Source organism: Alosa sapidissima, chromosome 12, assembly GCF_018492685.1.
Source record: "Alosa sapidissima isolate fAloSap1 chromosome 12, fAloSap1.pri, whole genome shotgun sequence".
Taxonomy (NCBI): Eukaryota; Metazoa; Chordata; class Actinopteri; order Clupeiformes; family Clupeidae; genus Alosa; species Alosa sapidissima.
Window position 1 is genome coordinate 22,901,889 of NC_055968.1, and position 19,180 is coordinate 22,921,068.

At 42.8% G+C, this 19,180-nt stretch overlaps 1 protein-coding gene, 8 non-coding genes and 1 pseudogene across 9 annotated transcripts; 1 reads left to right on the forward strand and 9 right to left on the reverse strand.

Annotated features, from left to right (window-relative positions):
- Positions 1–992: 992 nt before the first annotated feature.
- LOC121678614 lies at positions 993–1,111 on the reverse strand. Its single transcript, XR_006021295.1, has one exon. It is a non-coding gene; the product is annotated as a 5S ribosomal RNA (ribosomal RNA).
- A 2,469-nt stretch (positions 1,112–3,580) lies between these two features.
- Positions 3,581–6,498, forward strand: LOC121678301. Its single transcript, XM_042057736.1, has 3 exons — positions 3,581–3,824; positions 5,018–5,623; positions 5,889–6,498. Exons 2-3 carry the CDS (start codon positions 5,193–5,195, stop codon positions 6,352–6,354), a joined length of 897 nt encoding a protein of 298 aa, XP_041913670.1. The 5' UTR covers positions 3,581–3,824; positions 5,018–5,192; the 3' UTR covers positions 6,355–6,498.
- Positions 6,499–7,549: 1,051 nt separating this feature from the next.
- LOC121678650 lies at positions 7,550–7,663 on the reverse strand (annotated as a pseudogene).
- A 347-nt stretch (positions 7,664–8,010) lies between these two features.
- Positions 8,011–8,129, reverse strand: LOC121678615. Its single transcript, XR_006021296.1, has one exon. It is a non-coding gene; the product is annotated as a 5S ribosomal RNA (ribosomal RNA).
- Positions 8,130–10,566: 2,437 nt separating this feature from the next.
- LOC121678616 lies at positions 10,567–10,685 on the reverse strand. Its single transcript, XR_006021297.1, has one exon. It is a non-coding gene; the product is annotated as a 5S ribosomal RNA (ribosomal RNA).
- Positions 10,686–11,032: 347 nt separating this feature from the next.
- Positions 11,033–11,151, reverse strand: LOC121678617. The gene has a single exon (XR_006021298.1). It is a non-coding gene; the product is annotated as a 5S ribosomal RNA (ribosomal RNA).
- Positions 11,152–13,589: 2,438 nt separating this feature from the next.
- LOC121678618 lies at positions 13,590–13,708 on the reverse strand. The gene has a single exon (XR_006021299.1). It is a non-coding gene; the product is annotated as a 5S ribosomal RNA (ribosomal RNA).
- A 347-nt stretch (positions 13,709–14,055) lies between these two features.
- On the reverse strand, positions 14,056–14,174 carry LOC121678619. Its single transcript, XR_006021300.1, has one exon. It is a non-coding gene; the product is annotated as a 5S ribosomal RNA (ribosomal RNA).
- A 2,437-nt stretch (positions 14,175–16,611) lies between these two features.
- Positions 16,612–16,730, reverse strand: LOC121678620. The gene has a single exon (XR_006021301.1). It is a non-coding gene; the product is annotated as a 5S ribosomal RNA (ribosomal RNA).
- Positions 16,731–17,077: 347 nt separating this feature from the next.
- On the reverse strand, positions 17,078–17,196 carry LOC121678622. Its single transcript, XR_006021303.1, has one exon. It is a non-coding gene; the product is annotated as a 5S ribosomal RNA (ribosomal RNA).
- Positions 17,197–19,180: the final 1,984 nt, after the last annotated feature.

Genomic DNA, 19,180 nt, shown 5'->3' on the forward strand with positions numbered 1-19,180 from the left:
AGTTAACATAAAGCTCTCATATACAGGTATTTTTTTCAGGTCGGGAAAAATGATCTCTGATTAAGACGCCAGATTTGTTTGGATTCTCAACAGATTCTAAAGGTGACACGGCATGGCAAAAACCACTTGGTGTACACCAAGTGAAACTACCACAAGTAAGCTTAACTAAAATAGATGTTAGAAAATATCATTAGAGTAAAAAGCTTTTTTTTTTTTTTTTTTTTAAAAAGGGAAAAAAAAAACAAAAGTGCTGCTTTTAAGCAGAGTGAAAACATTTGGGCGACGTTTCGCTGGAGAGAACGGCCCTAATTTACAATTCATGAAATATCAGCTTCATTTCAGAAAGCCTCTCCATATAAACAAGTTACACTTAGCCGACGGGATGCGGAGGCTCCGAGTTAGGTCTGTCTGGCCAGTTAGGAAGGCGCATACAGCTCGCTCGTGTGTGGTGAACGCTAGATACTAGGCTACAGCAAGACAGGCGTTTCACGGGTCCAATTTGCTTTAACTACTGGACGGAAAAAGACACAATTACCTGCTCCAACTGTAGTTCTCGCCTTATGAAATAGGGTCACTGGTGGACAATGATCCATACATGTCCAGAAATATGACACTAACGACTGAAAGCGCGGCGCTCCCCCCAGCGACGGAGACGCGAATGAGCACTTCTCCTTGGCGCACGGCTTATATATAGGCCTGATACGTAATAGGAGACGCACGTCAATCGAATGCTGCGTCTAAATTGACAAGACATTATGCAGTAGCAACTGTTGTCAAGCAAACCTCCATGAAGTACACTGATATCAGCTTATCAAATATCAATTCACACTGCGCGCAAAACCGGGAACTTTGTTTTTTTCAAACGGAGGAAGCAAAAAGTCAAGGGGGTAGAAAAAGCGCTGGGCGACCAAATGTGTGAAGGAAGGTAGGGAGCAGGCACGCACAGTCAGACGGCCTAAAAAAAATCAGTTGCACTGGCTGAAGGTGAGAAAAGCTTACGGCACCTGGTATTCCCAGGCGGTCTCCCATCCAAGTACTAACCAGGCCCGACGCTGCTTAGCTTCCGAGATCGGACGAGATCGGGCGTGTTCAGCGTGGTATGGCCGTAAGCGAAAGCTACCGGTCAAAATAGCCTACTTAAAGCTCCTCCCGCGTGTTACCCGTCTGCCTCTCAGCCCCGAGAGCGCCAGGCCAGCCGATAGAACACTATAACGACGGAAAGCATGGCAGCTCCAGCGACGTGAATGAGCACTTCTCCTTGGCGCACGGCTTATAGACCTGATACGTAACAGCACACACACGTCAATCGAGTGCTGAGTCTAAGTTGACAACATATTATGCAGTAGCAACTGCTGATGAGCAAAACTCCATGAAGTACACTGATATTAGCTTATCAAACATCGATTGACACTGCGCGTAAAAACAGGATCTTTGGTGATTCGCTTTACTTGGAGATCCTGCAACGAGTAGGCTAACTTGTGAGATGTTCAGAACAATATTATACAACTTGTGATGTCGACAGGAATGCAGACTATGTGTTCAATAATCAGACGGTGTGAGAGAAAAAAAAAAAAAAAAGTTTCATTGTAAGATGGCTTGCAGATTGTGTGCTTTGAGACCCCTGAAGATTTTCTCGTATAGGACGAAATCGGTCGAGGAAACAAATGACAACAATCCTGGATGCGCTTTCTTCTATGCTGTCTACACTTTAATCAGTCGTGGGCTAGACTGAAACAATCAAAAGCACCGACCGGAACGCAGCGGAACCTAAAGAGTGGGCCAGGACATTGGACAGCATCATCCCTTTGCAGCTCTTGGGCGAACCGCTGCCTGACATTACACCGCGGGCTTGTAGCCTACGTCGGATATACAGTGGATTTACAGGCACCCATTTTCATCTTCTTCAAAACATAACGGAGGGGATTGAACACAGCAAGACAAGAATTCTACTAGAAGGTGAAAACTACAGGGACATGGAAAACCAAGCACACAGTTGCTGCTCAACAACAATCTAAACTTTCCCGATGAAAACAAGCATTAAGCTTCACAAAAAAAAAAATTGTAAACTGAAGAATACAAGAAAAGCCTATTCAAACTTTGTAACATTTACAATAACTCTTCTTTGTTTTTCCTACAAGCCATTGGTATTGAAAGAAGCATTTGTTTGACCAACGGCACGTATACTTTACTCACAGTTCAACTTGTATTAGGTATAATATACGTTTTATTTACATAGTACCTTTCATACACAGAATGCATCTCAAAGTGCTTTACGTTTGGAGCATTTAACACAATAACGGAGAAAAAGGAAAATAATTAAAAAAAAAAAAATAATACAAATAAACAAACCGATAAATAAAACATCAGATATTTAGAATAAAGTAAAGACGAGAATTCAGAGGATGGTAAGGAGATAGATACAATAGCCTAGTAAAACCAGTGCAGTGAATCAGGAAGACCCTGTAAATATCAGCAGTCGAATGTAAAATAATGTGAAGAAATAGGCTACAAGATAACATGAGTTAACATAAAGCTCTCATATACAGGTATTTTTTTCAGGTCGGGAAAAATGATCTCTGATTAAGACGCCAGATTTGTTTAGATTCTCAACAGATTCTAAAGGTGACACAGCATGGCAAAAACCACTTGGTGTACACCAAGTGAAACTACCACAAGTAAGCTTAACTAAAATAGATGTTAGAAAATATCATTAGAGTAAAAAGCTTTTTTTTTTTTTTTTTTTTTAAAAAGGGAAAAAAAAAGATGAAACACAAAGCACAAAGTAAAAACAAAAAAACAAAAGTGCTGCTTTTAAGCAGAGTGAAAACATTTGGGCGACGTTTCGCTGGAGAGAACGGCCCTAATTTACAATTCATGAAATATCAGCTTCATTTCAGAAAGCCTCTCCATATAAACAAGTTACACTTAGCCGACGGGATGCGGAGGCTCCGAGTTAGGTCTGTCTGGCCAGTTAGGAAGGCGCATACAGCTCGCTCGTGTGTGGTGAACGCTAGATACTAGGCTACAGCAAGACAGGCGTTTCACGGGTCCAATTTGCTTTAACTACTGGACGGAAAAAGACACAATTACCTGCTCCAACTGTAGTTCTCGCCTTATGAAATAGGGTCACTGGTGGACAATGATCCATACATGTCCAGAAATATAACACTAACGACTGAAAGCGCGGCGCTCCCCCCAGCGACGGAGACGCGAATGAGCACTTCTCCTTGGCGCACGGCTTATATATAGGCCTGATACGTAATAGGAGACGCACGTCAATCGAATGCTGCGTCTAAATTGACAAGACATTATGCAGTAGCAACTGTTGTCAAGCAAACCTCCATGAAGTACACTGATATCAGCTTATCAAATATCAATTCACACTGCGCGCAAAACCGGGAACTTTGTTTTTTTCAAACGGAGGAAGCAAAAAGTCAAGGGGGTAGAAAAAGCGCTGGGCGACCAAATGTGTGAAGGAAGGTAGGGAGCAGGCACGCACAGTCAGACGGCCTAAAAAAAATCAGTTGCACTGGCTGAAGGTGAGAAAAGCTTACGGCACCTGGTGTTCCCAGGCGAATTCTCTCCCAAGTCCCTAAAGCCTGCTCAACGGACCAATGGTTGAGCCCTGTTGTGCAAAGTTGAGGAACGACAAGCCAATCATTGAGCCCTGTTGAGGAGAGCTGAGCAGCGATCAGCCAATCAGAGACCTCTGTTGTGGAATCGTCATTCGAGACTGAGCTGTGTTAGAAAAATTCTGGCGGCCATCTTTTGTTAATGCAGTCGGCCGTTTGACAGATTTGACAGACTAATATTTTTATTCTCAGGTAAGTTTGGTGTAATTATTTGATAAGTAATGACTGAAACTCTATGTATTTTTGGATAATTTGCCTGAATTTGCCTGAGGTTTGACATGATAATCTAGTTAGCGCCGTACTGACACTCATTTTCAGACACCAATTGGCTAGTAGCTAACTAGGCTAGCACCGCTTGTTTACATTAAAATAGCTAGGTTCGATCTCTCTCATATGCGTTGAAAATCCGATCAGACTATTGATTTTACATGTTGGGACCTTGAAGAATGTATTACTACTGTGTGGATTCGAAATGTAAAGCTGAAATATGCTTTAGATTTGTTAGAATATCGACCGTGATTAGCATGCTAGCTAAATGCATTGAAATGAATGATTGAGCTAGCTTCTACCAATCGCCAGTGTAATGATCTGACGATCTCTGGAAATACTTTTAAATCGTGATCGGACACTCTAGCTCACTTCTTAAGACCATGGATATGGTGTTACAACAGTTTGGAGTTGAAATTCGACGTGTAAGTATGCTTTAGAAGTGTAAACATGCCAACTGCGATTGGCATGAATGCATTGAAAATGAATGAAGTACCAATCGCCAGTGTAATGACCTGACGATCTCTGTAAATACATTAAAAACGTGATCGAACACTCTAGCCCACTTCTTAAGACTATGGAGATGGTGTTACAACAATGTGGAGTTGCAATTCGATGTGTAAATATGCTTTAGAAGTGTAAACATGTCAACCGCGATTTGCATGCTAACAACAAAGTGATGAATGAATGGGCTGTTTTTGCTTACTACTTTTACGAGGGCTGCAGGGTCTCTAAAATGTATTTAAGCCCTCATCTGATCATCTGGCTAGCATGTTTAGACTTTGTAGATGTTGTTACTACAGTGTGGAGTCGAAATTCGAGGTCTAAATATGCTTTGGATGTGTAAACACAACACCTGATTTTTAAGCTGTGTTAATGAGTACACCACTATCAAACTAATATGTGCAGTGATAGGCTTTTATTACATCTCACGGGATGTGTGTGTAAATACTGTCATCCAGTTTAAATAAATAACATGGCTCTCTTGCTTTGACCTTATTTATATGATGACTACTAACTGCAAATGAGCCATGTTTAAAAGTTTTGTTACAGTCACTTGTTGGAAAGTTAAATGAACAGTCATCACTGATCCCTATTACCTGTGTTTACATTACCAGAAAGAATGGAGAGCCATGATTCAGGTAAACTGCTGCTGCTCTCCACGACCACGACCGGTCCGGCGCCAACTTCGTCAAGAAGTACGAGTCCAGGTGGGGCTACACCCTCTTTGGTCGTTGCCTCGGAGCCGACACGCCAGAGACCAGCGCAGCCCAGAAGACCAAGTTTGGCTGGATGAGGTACCCCCAAGCAGCGCAGGTGACCGAGGAGAGCCGTCTTCTGTACCTCCTGATTAAGATGCTGCAGCACCATCCCACCTGCAGCAAATTCCACTCGTCTCCCAGCAAGCTGACCTCATCCATCAAAGGCCAGTACAAGAGGATTGCCGACAGAGTGAGGGACGACCCGGTCGTGGGCAGCCTCGCCATCCCGCTGCCCAACATAAACGTCAAGTCCATCAGCAACTTTTTCAGGAGGGAGGAGAAGATGGCCAACTTCAGGGCAACGGTCAGGCCAAGAGTGAAGACTCATCGGAATGTTCTGTCAGGCCAACCAATGCCTGATGCCCCTGCTCTGCCGTCGTCACTGCCACCACCAGATAGACCTCAGGTGCAGTACCAGGAGCCTCACCATGTCGCTGGCAAAAGGCGTGGGGAAAAGCGGAGGTAAGCTCTTCGCTCACTTTATCCATTTATTTTTTTGTGTAGAGTAAAATGTTAATGCACACCCATACTTATAAGGTTCTCACCACTAAAGAGTCTCATTTATTATAAAAGATTTTATCAGATTTGTATTGCTATTAAGTTTTTTATATATATATTTTCCCAATGAGCACACAGCACACTGGGAGCTGTACTGTATGACACTGTATTATTGTATATGATACTCACAGTATTGTGCTTGTGTGTTTTTTTTCTTTTATATTTACAGGTTGGACTTTGAAGACCCACAGCCAGACTGTCAACCAGGGCCTTCAAACCGCTGTATCCAGCCCAAGCCTGCCACTGCATCCTACGTGCCATCTGCCGTGGCAAAAGCACCTGTCCTCCTGGTGCTGCCAACCCAACCACAGGCTCCATCAGTGAGGTTGCTGCCATCTGCCAACCCAGTCTTCCTCCCTGTCCTCCCACCCTGTCCTCCCGCAGTGAAACCTGTTATGCCCAACAAGTCCAATAAGCCATGTGGGGCTTGCAAGGTGCCGCAGTGTGGGGGGCAGCGGAAGAAATACACCCCTTCCAAAGACAAGGTGGCTGGAAGCAGCCAGAAAATCTTCACCTTTTGTCCCTCCACCAATATGTCCACCACATCTGGCTTCGAAGGTGTAACATACACCAGCTATGAACACTTTAAAACTGTGGTGGATGGGGAACTGGAGAAGAGGAGAACCACCCTCTAAACCTGTTGTGGGTTGCAATGACTGTCACACACACTGACACACACACACACACATACTGACAGACACATACACGCTCACACACACACACACACACACACACACACATACTGACAGACACATACACGCTGACACACACACACACACACACACACACACACTAACACACACACACTGAGACACACACACACAATGATGTAAATAATGTGAAATTGTTTAAAAACGTTTTAAATGTTTATAATGTATATTTATTTAACTTATTTGTGTGTTGTTTTTTACATACATGTTTTAGTGTAATTCATGTGTTTCATACAAAATGTTCATTCATGTTTCATTCATACATATCTGTTACTACCTGAAATTACCTTTTGCATCAAGCATTTGGGATTCGTCACGTCATGTTTGATTTCACGTTTCATTCCTGTGGTGTCAATAAAATATTTTCATTGCATTTGAAAATGGCTCTGCTTGTTACCTGGTGTTAACATAATAATTCCATTTTTAAGTGTTTCATACTCGCTGTATATAAAAGGGTAATTTTTCATTCATGTGTTGCGATAGCTTAATCAAAGAATACTTACCAGTTATAAACTGCTTTACATACTAAAAAAATCCACTTGGATAACTTTTATAACATGTACCTATGTTGGAGTGCAATGCTTACCTTAAATTAAAACTTTACCTGAAATTAAGGGTCCAAAAAGATAAATAAGAATACTTACCTGTATTATACTTCCCTGAAACTAACTGGAGTGCAATGCTTACCTGAAATTAAAAGTTTACCTGAAATCAAGGGTCCAAAAAGATGAATAAGAATACTTACCCGTATTATACTTCCCTGAAACTAACTGGGGTGCGATACTTACCTGAAATTAAAAGTTTACCTGAAATCAAGGGTCCAAAAAGATGAAGAATACTTACTTGTATTATACTTCCCTGAAACTAACTGCATTTCAGCAAAGGGGTTTGCACCTTTAAACTACAAATTATTCACTCAAGCAGTTTAAGGGATTATACATCTTTCACAGAGATTTCAATCTATGAGTTTCAAATAGCTGAACTGGGGCTCCAACCTGTGATCTTATGAATGGGAAACAAGTGCTTTACCCACTCGTCCACCGCATCTTGCAGTACCAGGATCGTCCAGCAGGTGGCCCAGGATCGTGCTCATCCCAGGATCGAGGATAGGGACTTGGGGGGGTCATGGCCCGTTCCCAGGCGGTCTCCCATCCAAGTACTAACCAGGCCCGACGCTGCTTAGCTTCCGAGATCGGACGAGATCGGGCGTGTTCAGCGTGGTATGGCCGTAAGCGAGAGTTACCGGTCAAAGTAGCCTACTTAAAGCCCCTTCAACCCGGCTAGGAGTCACACGCGTGTTACCCGCCTGCCTCTCAGCCCCGAGAACGCCAAGCCAGCTGTTGACAGTCAACTCGTCCTTTTTCCCCCCCCAACCGGTTGCTCGCTTATACATTGTTTTAGAAAATACGTATGCATTTTGACTTGTTTATTTATTTTATGTTTTTGCAAACACAGGAAGCAAACAGTCAAGGGGTAGAAAAATCGCCGGGCAGCCAAAGGTGAACGGAGCAGGCACGCACAGAAAGACAGTCTAAAAAAAATAAATAAAAAGAAACGGTTGCACTGGCTGAAGTTGGGAAAAGCTTACGGCACCTGGTATTCCCAGGCGGTCTCCCATCCAAGTACTAACCAGGCCCGACGCTGCTTAGCTTCCGAGATCGGACGAGATCGGGCGTGTTCAGCGTGGTATGGCCGTAAGCGAAAGCTACCGGTCAAAATAGCCTACTTAAAGCTCCTCCCGCGTGTTACCCGTCTGCCTCTCAGCCCCGAGAGCGCCAGGCCAGCCGATAGAACACTATAACGACGGAAAGCATGGCAGCTCCAGCGACGTGAATGAGCACTTCTCCTTGGCGCACGGCTTATAGACCTGATACGTAACAGCACACACACGTCAATCGAGTGCTGAGTCTAAGTTGACAACATATTATGCAGTAGCAACTGCTGATGAGCAAAACTCCATGAAGTACACTGATATTAGCTTATCAAACATCGATTGACACTGCGCGTAAAAACAGGATCTTTGGTGATTCGCTTTACTTGGAGATCCTGCAACGAGTAGGCTAACTTGTGAGATGTTCAGAACAATATTATACAACTTGTGATGTCGACAGGAATGCAGACTATGTGTTCAATAATCAGACGGTGTGAGAGAAAAAAAAAAAAAAAAGTTTCATTGTAAGATGGCTTGCAGATTGTGTGCTTTGAGACCCCTGAAGATTTTCTCGTATAGGACGAAATCGGTCGAGGAAACAAATGACAACAATCCTGGATGCGCTTTCTTCTATGCTGTCTACACTTTAATCAGTCGTGGGCTAGACTGAAACAATCAAAAGCACCGACCGGAACGCAGCGGAACCTAAAGAGTGGGCCAGGACATTGGACAGCATCATCCCTTTGCAGCTCTTGGGCGAACCGCTGCCTGACATTACACCGCGGGCTTGTAGCCTACGTCGGATATACAGTGGATTTACAGGCACCCATTTTCATCTTCTTCAAAACATAACGGAGGGGATTGAACACAGCAAGACAAGAATTCTACTAGAAGGTGAAAACTACAGGGACATGGAAAACCAAGCACACAGTTGCTGCTCAACAACAATCTAAACTTTCCCGATGAAAACAAGCATTAAGCTTCACAAAAAAAAAAAAATGTAAACTGAAGAATACAAGAAAAGCCTATTCAAACTTTGTAACATTTACAATAACTCTTCTTTGTTTTTCCTACAAGCCATTGGTATTGAAAGAAGCATTTGTTTGACCAACGGCACGTATACTTTACTCACAGTTCAACTTGTATTAGGTATAATATACGTTTTATTTACATAGTACCTTTCATACACAGAATGCATCTCAAAGTGCTTTACGTTTGGAGCATTTAACACAATAATGGAGAAAAAGGAAAATAATTAAAAAAAAAAAAATAATACAAATAAACAAACCGATAAATAAAACATCAGATATTTAGAATAAAGTAAAGACGAGAATTCAGAGGATGGTAAGGAGATAGATACAATAGCCTAGTAAAACCAGTGCAGTGAATCAGGAAGACCCTGTAAATATCAGCAGTCGAATGTAAAATAATGTGAAGAAATAGGCTACAAGATAACATGAGTTAACATAAAGCTCTCATATACAGGTATTTTTTTCAGGTCGGGAAAAATGATCTCTGATTAAGACGCCAGATTTGTTTAGATTCTCAACAGATTCTAAAGGTGACACAGCATGGCAAAAACCACTTGGTGTACACCAAGTGAAACTACCACAAGTAAGCTTAACTAAAATAGATGTTAGAAAATATCATTAGAGTAAAAAGCTTTTTTTTTTTTTTTTTTTTTAAAAAGGGAAAAAAAAAGATGAAACACAAAGCACAAAGTAAAAACAAAAAAACAAAAGTGCTGCTTTTAAGCAGAGTGAAAACATTTGGGCGACGTTTCGCTGGAGAGAACGGCCCTAATTTACAATTCATGAAATATCAGCTTCATTTCAGAAAGCCTCTCCATATAAACAAGTTACACTTAGCCGACGGGATGCGGAGGCTCCGAGTTAGGTCTGTCTGGCCAGTTAGGAAGGCGCATACAGCTCGCTCGTGTGTGGTGAACGCTAGATACTAGGCTACAGCAAGACAGGCGTTTCACGGGTCCAATTTGCTTTAACTACTGGACGGAAAAAGACACAATTACCTGCTCCAACTGTAGTTCTCGCCTTATGAAATAGGGTCACTGGTGGACAATGATCCATACATGTCCAGAAATATAACACTAACGACTGAAAGCGCGGCGCTCCCCCCAGCGACGGAGACGCGAATGAGCACTTCTCCTTGGCGCACGGCTTATATATAGGCCTGATACGTAATAGGAGACGCACGTCAATCGAATGCTGCGTCTAAATTGACAAGACATTATGCAGTAGCAACTGTTGTCAAGCAAACCTCCATGAAGTACACTGATATCAGCTTATCAAATATCAATTCACACTGCGCGCAAAACCGGGAACTTTGTTTTTTTCAAACGGAGGAAGCAAAAAGTCAAGGGGGTAGAAAAAGCGCTGGGCGACCAAATGTGTGAAGGAAGGTAGGGAGCAGGCACGCACAGTCAGACGGCCTAAAAAAAATCAGTTGCACTGGCTGAAGGTGAGAAAAGCTTACGGCACCTGGTATTCCCAGGCGGTCTCCCATCCAAGTACTAACCAGGCCCGACGCTGCTTAGCTTCCGAGATCGGACGAGATCGGGCGTGTTCAGCGTGGTATGGCCGTAAGCGAGAGTTACCGGTCAAAGTAGCCTACTTAAAGCCCCTTCAACCCGGCTAGGAGTCACACGCGTGTTACCCGCCTGCCTCTCAGCCCCGAGAACGCCAAGCCAGCTGTTGACAGTCAACTCGTCCTTTTTCCCCCCCCAACCGGTTGCTCGCTTATACATTGTTTTAGAAAATACGTATGCATTTTGACTTGTTTATTTATTTTATGTTTTTGCAAACACAGGAAGCAAACAGTCAAGGGGTAGAAAAATCGCCGGGCAGCCAAAGGTGAACGGAGCAGGCACGCACAGAAAGACAGTCTAAAAAAAATAAATAAAAAGAAACGGTTGCACTGGCTGAAGTTGGGAAAAGCTTACGGCACCTGGTATTCCCAGGCGGTCTCCCATCCAAGTACTAACCAGGCCCGACGCTGCTTAGCTTCCGAGATCGGACGAGATCGGGCGTGTTCAGCGTGGTATGGCCGTAAGCGAAAGCTACCGGTCAAAATAGCCTACTTAAAGCTCCTCCCGCGTGTTACCCGTCTGCCTCTCAGCCCCGAGAGCGCCAGGCCAGCCGATAGAACACTATAACGACGGAAAGCATGGCAGCTCCAGCGACGTGAATGAGCACTTCTCCTTGGCGCACGGCTTATAGACCTGATACGTAACAGCACACACACGTCAATCGAGTGCTGAGTCTAAGTTGACAACATATTATGCAGTAGCAACTGCTGATGAGCAAAACTCCATGAAGTACACTGATATTAGCTTATCAAACATCGATTGACACTGCGCGTAAAAACAGGATCTTTGGTGATTCGCTTTACTTGGAGATCCTGCAACGAGTAGGCTAACTTGTGAGATGTTCAGAACAATATTATACAACTTGTGATGTCGACAGGAATGCAGACTATGTGTTCAATAATCAGACGGTGTGAGAGAAAAAAAAAAAAAAAAGTTTCATTGTAAGATGGCTTGCAGATTGTGTGCTTTGAGACCCCTGAAGATTTTCTCGTATAGGACGAAATCGGTCGAGGAAACAAATGACAACAATCCTGGATGCGCTTTCTTCTATGCTGTCTACACTTTAATCAGTCGTGGGCTAGACTGAAACAATCAAAAGCACCGACCGGAACGCAGCGGAACCTAAAGAGTGGGCCAGGACATTGGACAGCATCATCCCTTTGCAGCTCTTGGGCGAACCGCTGCCTGACATTACACCGCGGGCTTGTAGCCTACGTCGGATATACAGTGGATTTACAGGCACCCATTTTCATCTTCTTCAAAACATAACGGAGGGGATTGAACACAGCAAGACAAGAATTCTACTAGAAGGTGAAAACTACAGGGACATGGAAAACCAAGCACACAGTTGCTGCTCAACAACAATCTAAACTTTCCCGATGAAAACAAGCATTAAGCTTCACAAAAAAAAAAAAATGTAAACTGAAGAATACAAGAAAAGCCTATTCAAACTTTGTAACATTTACAATAACTCTTCTTAGTTTTTCCTACAAGCCATTGGTATTGAAAGAAGCATTTGTTTGACCAACGGCACGTATACTTTACTCACAGTTCAACTTGTATTAGGTATAATATACGTTTTATTTACATAGTACCTTTCATACACAGAATGCATCTCAAAGTGCTTTACGTTTGGAGCATTTAACACAATAATGGAGAAAAAGGAAAATAATAAAAAAAAAAAAAAAAATACAAATAAACAAACCGATAAATAAAACATCAGATATTTAGAATAAAGTAAAGACGAGAATTCAGAGGATGGTAAGGAGATAGATACAATAGCCTAGTAAAACCAGTGCAGTGAATCAGGAAGACCCTGTAAATATCAGCAGTCGAATGTAAAATAATGTGAAGAAATAGGCTACAAGATAACATGAGTTAACATAAAGCTCTCATATACAGGTATTTTTTTCAGGTCGGGAAAAATGATCTCTGATTAAGACGCCAGATTTGTTTAGATTCTCAACAGATTCTAAAGGTGACACAGCATGGCAAAAACCACTTGGTGTACACCAAGTGAAACTACCACAAGTAAGCTTAACTAAAATAGATGTTAGAAAATATCATTAGAGTAAAAAGCTTTTTTTTTTTTTTTTTTTTTTAAAAAGGGAAAAAAAAAGATGAAACACAAAGCACAAAGTAAAAACAAAAAAACAAAAGTGCTGCTTTTAAGCAGAGTGAAAACATTTGGGCGACGTTTCGCTGGAGAGAACGGCCCTAATTTACAATTCATGAAATATCAGCTTCATTTCAGAAAGCCTCTCCATATAAACAAGTTACACTTAGCCGACGGGATGCGGAGGCTCCGAGTTAGGTCTGTCTGGCCAGTTAGGAAGGCGCATACAGCTCGCTCGTGTGTGGTGAACGCTAGATACTAGGCTACAGCAAGACAGGCGTTTCACGGGTCCAATTTGCTTTAACTACTGGACGGAAAAAGACACAATTACCTGCTCCAACTGTAGTTCTCGCCTTATGAAATAGGGTCACTGGTGGACAATGATCCATACATGTCCAGAAATATAACACTAACGACTGAAAGCGCGGCGCTCCCCCCAGCGACGGAGACGCGAATGAGCACTTCTCCTTGGCGCACGGCTTATATATAGGCCTGATACGTAATAGGAGACGCACGTCAATCGAATGCTGCGTCTAAATTGACAAGACATTATGCAGTAGCAACTGTTGTCAAGCAAACCTCCATGAAGTACACTGATATCAGCTTATCAAATATCAATTCACACTGCGCGCAAAACCGGGAACTTTGTTTTTTTCAAACGGAGGAAGCAAAAAGTCAAGGGGGTAGAAAAAGCGCTGGGCGACCAAATGTGTGAAGGAAGGTAGGGAGCAGGCACGCACAGTCAGACGGCCTAAAAAAAATCAGTTGCACTGGCTGAAGGTGAGAAAAGCTTACGGCACCTGGTATTCCCAGGCGGTCTCCCATCCAAGTACTAACCAGGCCCGACGCTGCTTAGCTTCCGAGATCGGACGAGATCGGGCGTGTTCAGCGTGGTATGGCCGTAAGCGAGAGTTACCGGTCAAAGTAGCCTACTTAAAGCCCCTTCAACCCGGCTAGGAGTCACACGCGTGTTACCCGCCTGCCTCTCAGCCCCGAGAACGCCAAGCCAGCTGTTGACAGTCAACTCGTCCTTTTTCCCCCCCCAACCGGTTGCTCGCTTATACATTGTTTTAGAAAATACGTATGCATTTTGACTTGTTTATTTATTTTATGTTTTTGCAAACACAGGAAGCAAACAGTCAAGGGGTAGAAAAATCGCCGGGCAGCCAAAGGTGAACGGAGCAGGCACGCACAGAAAGACAGTCTAAAAAAAATAAATAAAAAGAAACGGTTGCACTGGCTGAAGTTGGGAAAAGCTTACGGCACCTGGTATTCCCAGGCGGTCTCCCATCCAAGTACTAACCAGGCCCGACGCTGCTTAGCTTCCGAGATCGGACGAGATCGGGCGTGTTCAGCGTGGTATGGCCGTAAGCGAAAGCTACCGGTCAAAATAGCCTACTTAAAGCTCCTCCCGCGTGTTACCCGTCTGCCTCTCAGCCCCGAGAGCGCCAGGCCAGCCGATAGAACACTATAACGACGGAAAGCATGGCAGCTCCAGCGACGTGAATGAGCACTTCTCCTTGGCGCACGGCTTATAGACCTGATACGTAACAGCACACACACGTCAATCGAGTGCTGAGTCTAAGTTGACAACATATTATGCAGTAGCAACTGCTGATGAGCAAAACTCCATGAAGTACACTGATATTAGCTTATCAAACATCGATTGACACTGCGCGTAAAAACAGGATCTTTGGTGATTCGCTTTACTTGGAGATCCTGCAACGAGTAGGCTAACTTGTGAGATGTTCAGAACAATATTATACAACTTGTGATGTCGACAGGAATGCAGACTATGTGTTCAATAATCAGACGGTGTGAGAGAAAAAAAAAAAAAAAAGTTTCATTGTAAGATGGCTTGCAGATTGTGTGCTTTGAGACCCCTGAAGATTTTCTCGTATAGGACGAAATCGGTCGAGGAAACAAATGACAACAATCCTGGATGCGCTTTCTTCTATGCTGTCTACACTTTAATCAGTCGTGGGCTAGACTGAAACAATCAAAAGCACCGACCGGAACGCAGCGGAACCTAAAGAGTGGGCCAGGACATTGGACAGCATCATCCCTTTGCAGCTCTTGGGCGAACCGCTGCCTGACATTACACCGCGGGCTTGTAGCCTACGTCGGATATACAGTGGATTTACAGGCACCCATTTTCATCTTCTTCAAAACATAACGGAGGGGATTGAACACAGCAAGACAAGAATTCTACTAGAAGGTGAAAACTACAGGGACATGGAAAACCAAGCACACAGTTGCTGCTCAACAACAATCTAAACTTTCCCGATGAAAACAAGCATTAAGCTTCACAAAAAAAAAAAAATGTAAACTGAAGAATACAAGAAAAGCCTATTCAAACTTTGTAACATTTACAATAACTCTTCTTTGTTTTTCCTACAAGCCATTGGTATTGAAAGAAGCATTTGTTTGACCAACGGCACGTATACTTTACTCACAGTTCAACTTGTATTAGGTATAATATACGTTTTATTTACATAGTACCTTTCATACACAGAATGCATCTCAAAGTGCTTTACGTTTGGAGCATTTAACACAATAATGGAGAAAAAGGAAAATAATTAAAAAAAAAAAAATAATACAAATAAACAAACCGATAAATAAAACATCAGATATTTAGAATAAAGTAAAGACGAGAATTCAGAGGATGGTAAGGAGATAGATACAATAGCCTAGTAAAACCAGTGCAGTGAATCAGGAAGACCCTGTAAATATCAGCAGTCGAATGTAAAATAATGTGAAGAAATAGGCTACAAGATAACATGAGTTAACATAAAGCTCTCATATACAGGTATTTTTTTCAGGTCGGGAAAAATGATCTCTGATTAAGACGCCAGATTTGTTTAGATTCTCAACAGATTCTAAAGGTGACACAGCATGGCAAAAACCACTTGGTGTACACCAAGTGAAACTACCACAAGTAAGCTTAACTAAAATAGATGTTAGAAAATATCATTAGAGTAAAAAGCTTTTTTTTTTTTTTTTTTTTTAAAAAGGGAAAAAAAAAGATGAAACACAAAGCACAAAGTAAAAACAAAAAAACAAAAGTGCTGCTTTTAAGCAGAGTGAAAACATTTGGGCGACGTTTCGCTGGAGAGAACGGCCCTAATTTACAATTCATGAAATATCAGCTTCATTTCAGAAAGCCTCTCCATATAAACAAGTTACACTTAGCCGACGGGATGCGGAGGCTCCGAGTTAGGTCTGTCTGGCCAGTTAGGAAGGCGCATACAGCTCGCTCGTGTGTGGTGAACGCTAGATACTAGGCTACAGCAAGACAGGCGTTTCACGGGTCCAATTTGCTTTAACTACTGGACGGAAAAAGACACAATTACCTGCTCCAACTGTAGTTCTCGCCTTATGAAATAGGGTCACTGGTGGACAATGATCCATACATGTCCAGAAATATAACACTAACGACTGAAAGCGCGGCGCTCCCCCCAGCGACGGAGACGCGAATGAGCACTTCTCCTTGGCGCACGGCTTATATATAGGCCTGATACGTAATAGGAGACGCACGTCAATCGAATGCTGCGTCTAAATTGACAAGACATTATGCAGTAGCAACTGTTGTCAAGCAAACCTCCATGAAGTACACTGATATCAGCTTATCAAATATCAATTCACACTGCGCGCAAAACCGGGAACTTTGTTTTTTTCAAACGGAGGAAGCAAAAAGTCAAGGGGGTAGAAAAAGCGCTGGGCGACCAAATGTGTGAAGGAAGGTAGGGAGCAGGCACGCACAGTCAGACGGCCTAAAAAAAATCAGTTGCACTGGCTGAAGGTGAGAAAAGCTTACGGCACCTGGTATTCCCAGGCGGTCTCCCATCCAAGTACTAACCAGGCCCGACGCTGCTTAGCTTCCGAGATCGGACGAGATCGGGCGTGTTCAGCGTGGTATGGCCGTAAGCGAGAGTTACCGGTCAAAGTAGCCTACTTAAAGCCCCTTCAACCCGGCTAGGAGTCACACGCGTGTTACCCGCCTGCCTCTCAGCCCCGAGAACGCCAAGCCAGCTGTTGACAGTCAACTCGTCCTTTTTCCCCCCCCAACCGGTTGCTCGCTTATACATTGTTTTAGAAAATACGTATGCATTTTGACTTGTTTATTTATTTTATGTTTTTGCAAACACAGGAAGCAAACAGTCAAGGGGTAGAAAAATCGCCGGGCAGCCAAAGGTGAACGGAGCAGGCACGCACAGAAAGACAGTCTAAAAAAAATAAATAAAAAGAAACGGTTGCACTGGCTGAAGTTGGGAAAAGCTTACGGCACCTGGTATTCCCAGGCGGTCTCCCATCCAAGTACTAACCAGGCCCGACGCTGCTTAGCTTCCGAGATCGGACGAGATCGGGCGTGTTCAGCGTGGTATGGCCGTAAGCGAAAGCTACCGGTCAAAATAGCCTACTTAAAGCTCCTCCCGCGTGTTACCCGTCTGCCTCTCAGCCCCGAGAGCGCCAGGCCAGCCGATAGAACACTATAACGACGGAAAGCATGGCAGCTCCAGCGACGTGAATGAGCACTTCTCCTTGGCGCACGGCTTATAGACCTGATACGTAACAGCACACACACGTCAATCGAGTGCTGAGTCTAAGTTGACAACATATTATGCAGTAGCAACTGCTGATGAGCAAAACTCCATGAAGTACACTGATATTAGCTTATCAAACATCGATTGACACTGCGCGTAAAAACAGGATCTTTGGTGATTCGCTTTACTTGGAGATCCTGCAACGAGTAGGCTAACTTGTGAGATGTTCAGAACAATATTATACAACTTGTGATGTCGACAGGAATGCAGACTATGTGTTCAATAATCAGACGGTGTGAGAGAAAAAAAAAAAAAAAAGTTTCATTGTAAGATGGCTTGCAGATTGTGTGCTTTGAGACCCCTGAAGATTTTCTCGTATAGGACGAAATCGGTCGAGGAAACAAATGACAACAATCCTGGATGCGCTTTCTTCTATGCTGTCTACACTTTAATCAGTCGTGGGCTAGACTGAAACAATCAAAAGCACCGACCGGAACGCAGCGGAACCTAAAGAGTGGGCCAGGACATTGGACAGCATCATCCCTTTGCAGCTCTTGGGCGAACCGCTGCCTGACATTACACCGCGGGCTTGTAGCCTACGTCGGATATACAGTGGATTTACAGGCACCCATTTTCATCTTCTTCAAAACATAACGGAGGGGATTGAACACAGCAAGACAAGAATTCTACTAGAAGGTGAAAACTACAGGGACATGGAAAACCAAGCACACAGTTGCTGCTCAACAACAATCTAAACTTTCCCGATGAAAACAAGCATTAAGCTTCACAAAAAAAAAAAAATGTAAACTGAAGAATACAAGAAAAGCCTATTCAAACTTTGTAACATTTACAATAACTCTTCTTAGTTTTTCCTACAAGCCATTGGTATTGAAAGAAGCATTTGTTTGACCAACGGCACGTATACTTTACTCACAGTTCAACTTGTATTAGGTATAATATACGTTTTATTTACATAGTACCTTTCATACACAGAATGCATCTCAAAGTGCTTTACGTTTGGAGCATTTAACACAATAATGGAGAAAAAGGAAAATAATAAAAAAAAAAAAAAAAATACAAATAAACAAACCGATAAATAAAACATCAGATATTTAGAATAAAGTAAAGACGAGAATTCAGAGGATGGTAAGGAGATAGATACAATAGCCTAGTAAAACCAGTGCAGTGAATCAGGAAGACCCTGTAAATATCAGCAGTCGAATGTAAAATAATGTGAAGAAATAGGCTACAAGATAACATGAGTTAACATAAAGCTCTCATATACAGGTATTTTTTTCAGGTCGGGAAAAATGATCTCTGATTAAGACGCCAGATTTGTTTAGATTCTCAACAGATTCTAAAGGTGACACAGCATGGCAAAAACCACTTGGTGTACACCAAGTGAAACTACCACAAGTAAGCTTAACTAAAATAGATGTTAGAAAATATCATTAGAGTAAAAAGCTTTTTTTTTTTTTTTTTTTTTAAAAAGGGAAAAAAAAAGATGAAACACAAAGCACAAAGTAAAAACAAAAAAACAAAAGTGCTGCTTTTAAGCAGAGTGAAAACATTTGGGCGACGTTTCGCTGGAGAGAACGGCCCTAATTTACAATTCATGAAATATCAGCTTCATTTCAGAAAGCCTCTCCATATAAACAAGTTACACTTAGCCGACGGGATGCGGAGGCTCCGAGTTAGGTCTGTCTGGCCAGTTAGGAAGGCGCATACAGCTCGCTCGTGTGTGGTGAACGCTAGATACTAGGCTACAGCAAGACAGGCGTTTCACGGGTCCAATTTGCTTTAACTACTGGACGGAAAAAGACACAATTACCTGC

Coding starts and splice junctions, on each gene's coding strand:
- LOC121678301 (XM_042057736.1), top strand. CDS start 5,193: ATGAGGTACCCCCAAGCAGCGCAGGTGACCGAGGAGAGCCGTCTTCTG. Junction 5,624..5,888: donor AGGCGTGGGGAAAAGCGGAG/GTAAGCTCTTCG, acceptor TTATATTTACAG/GTTGGACTTTGAAGACCCAC.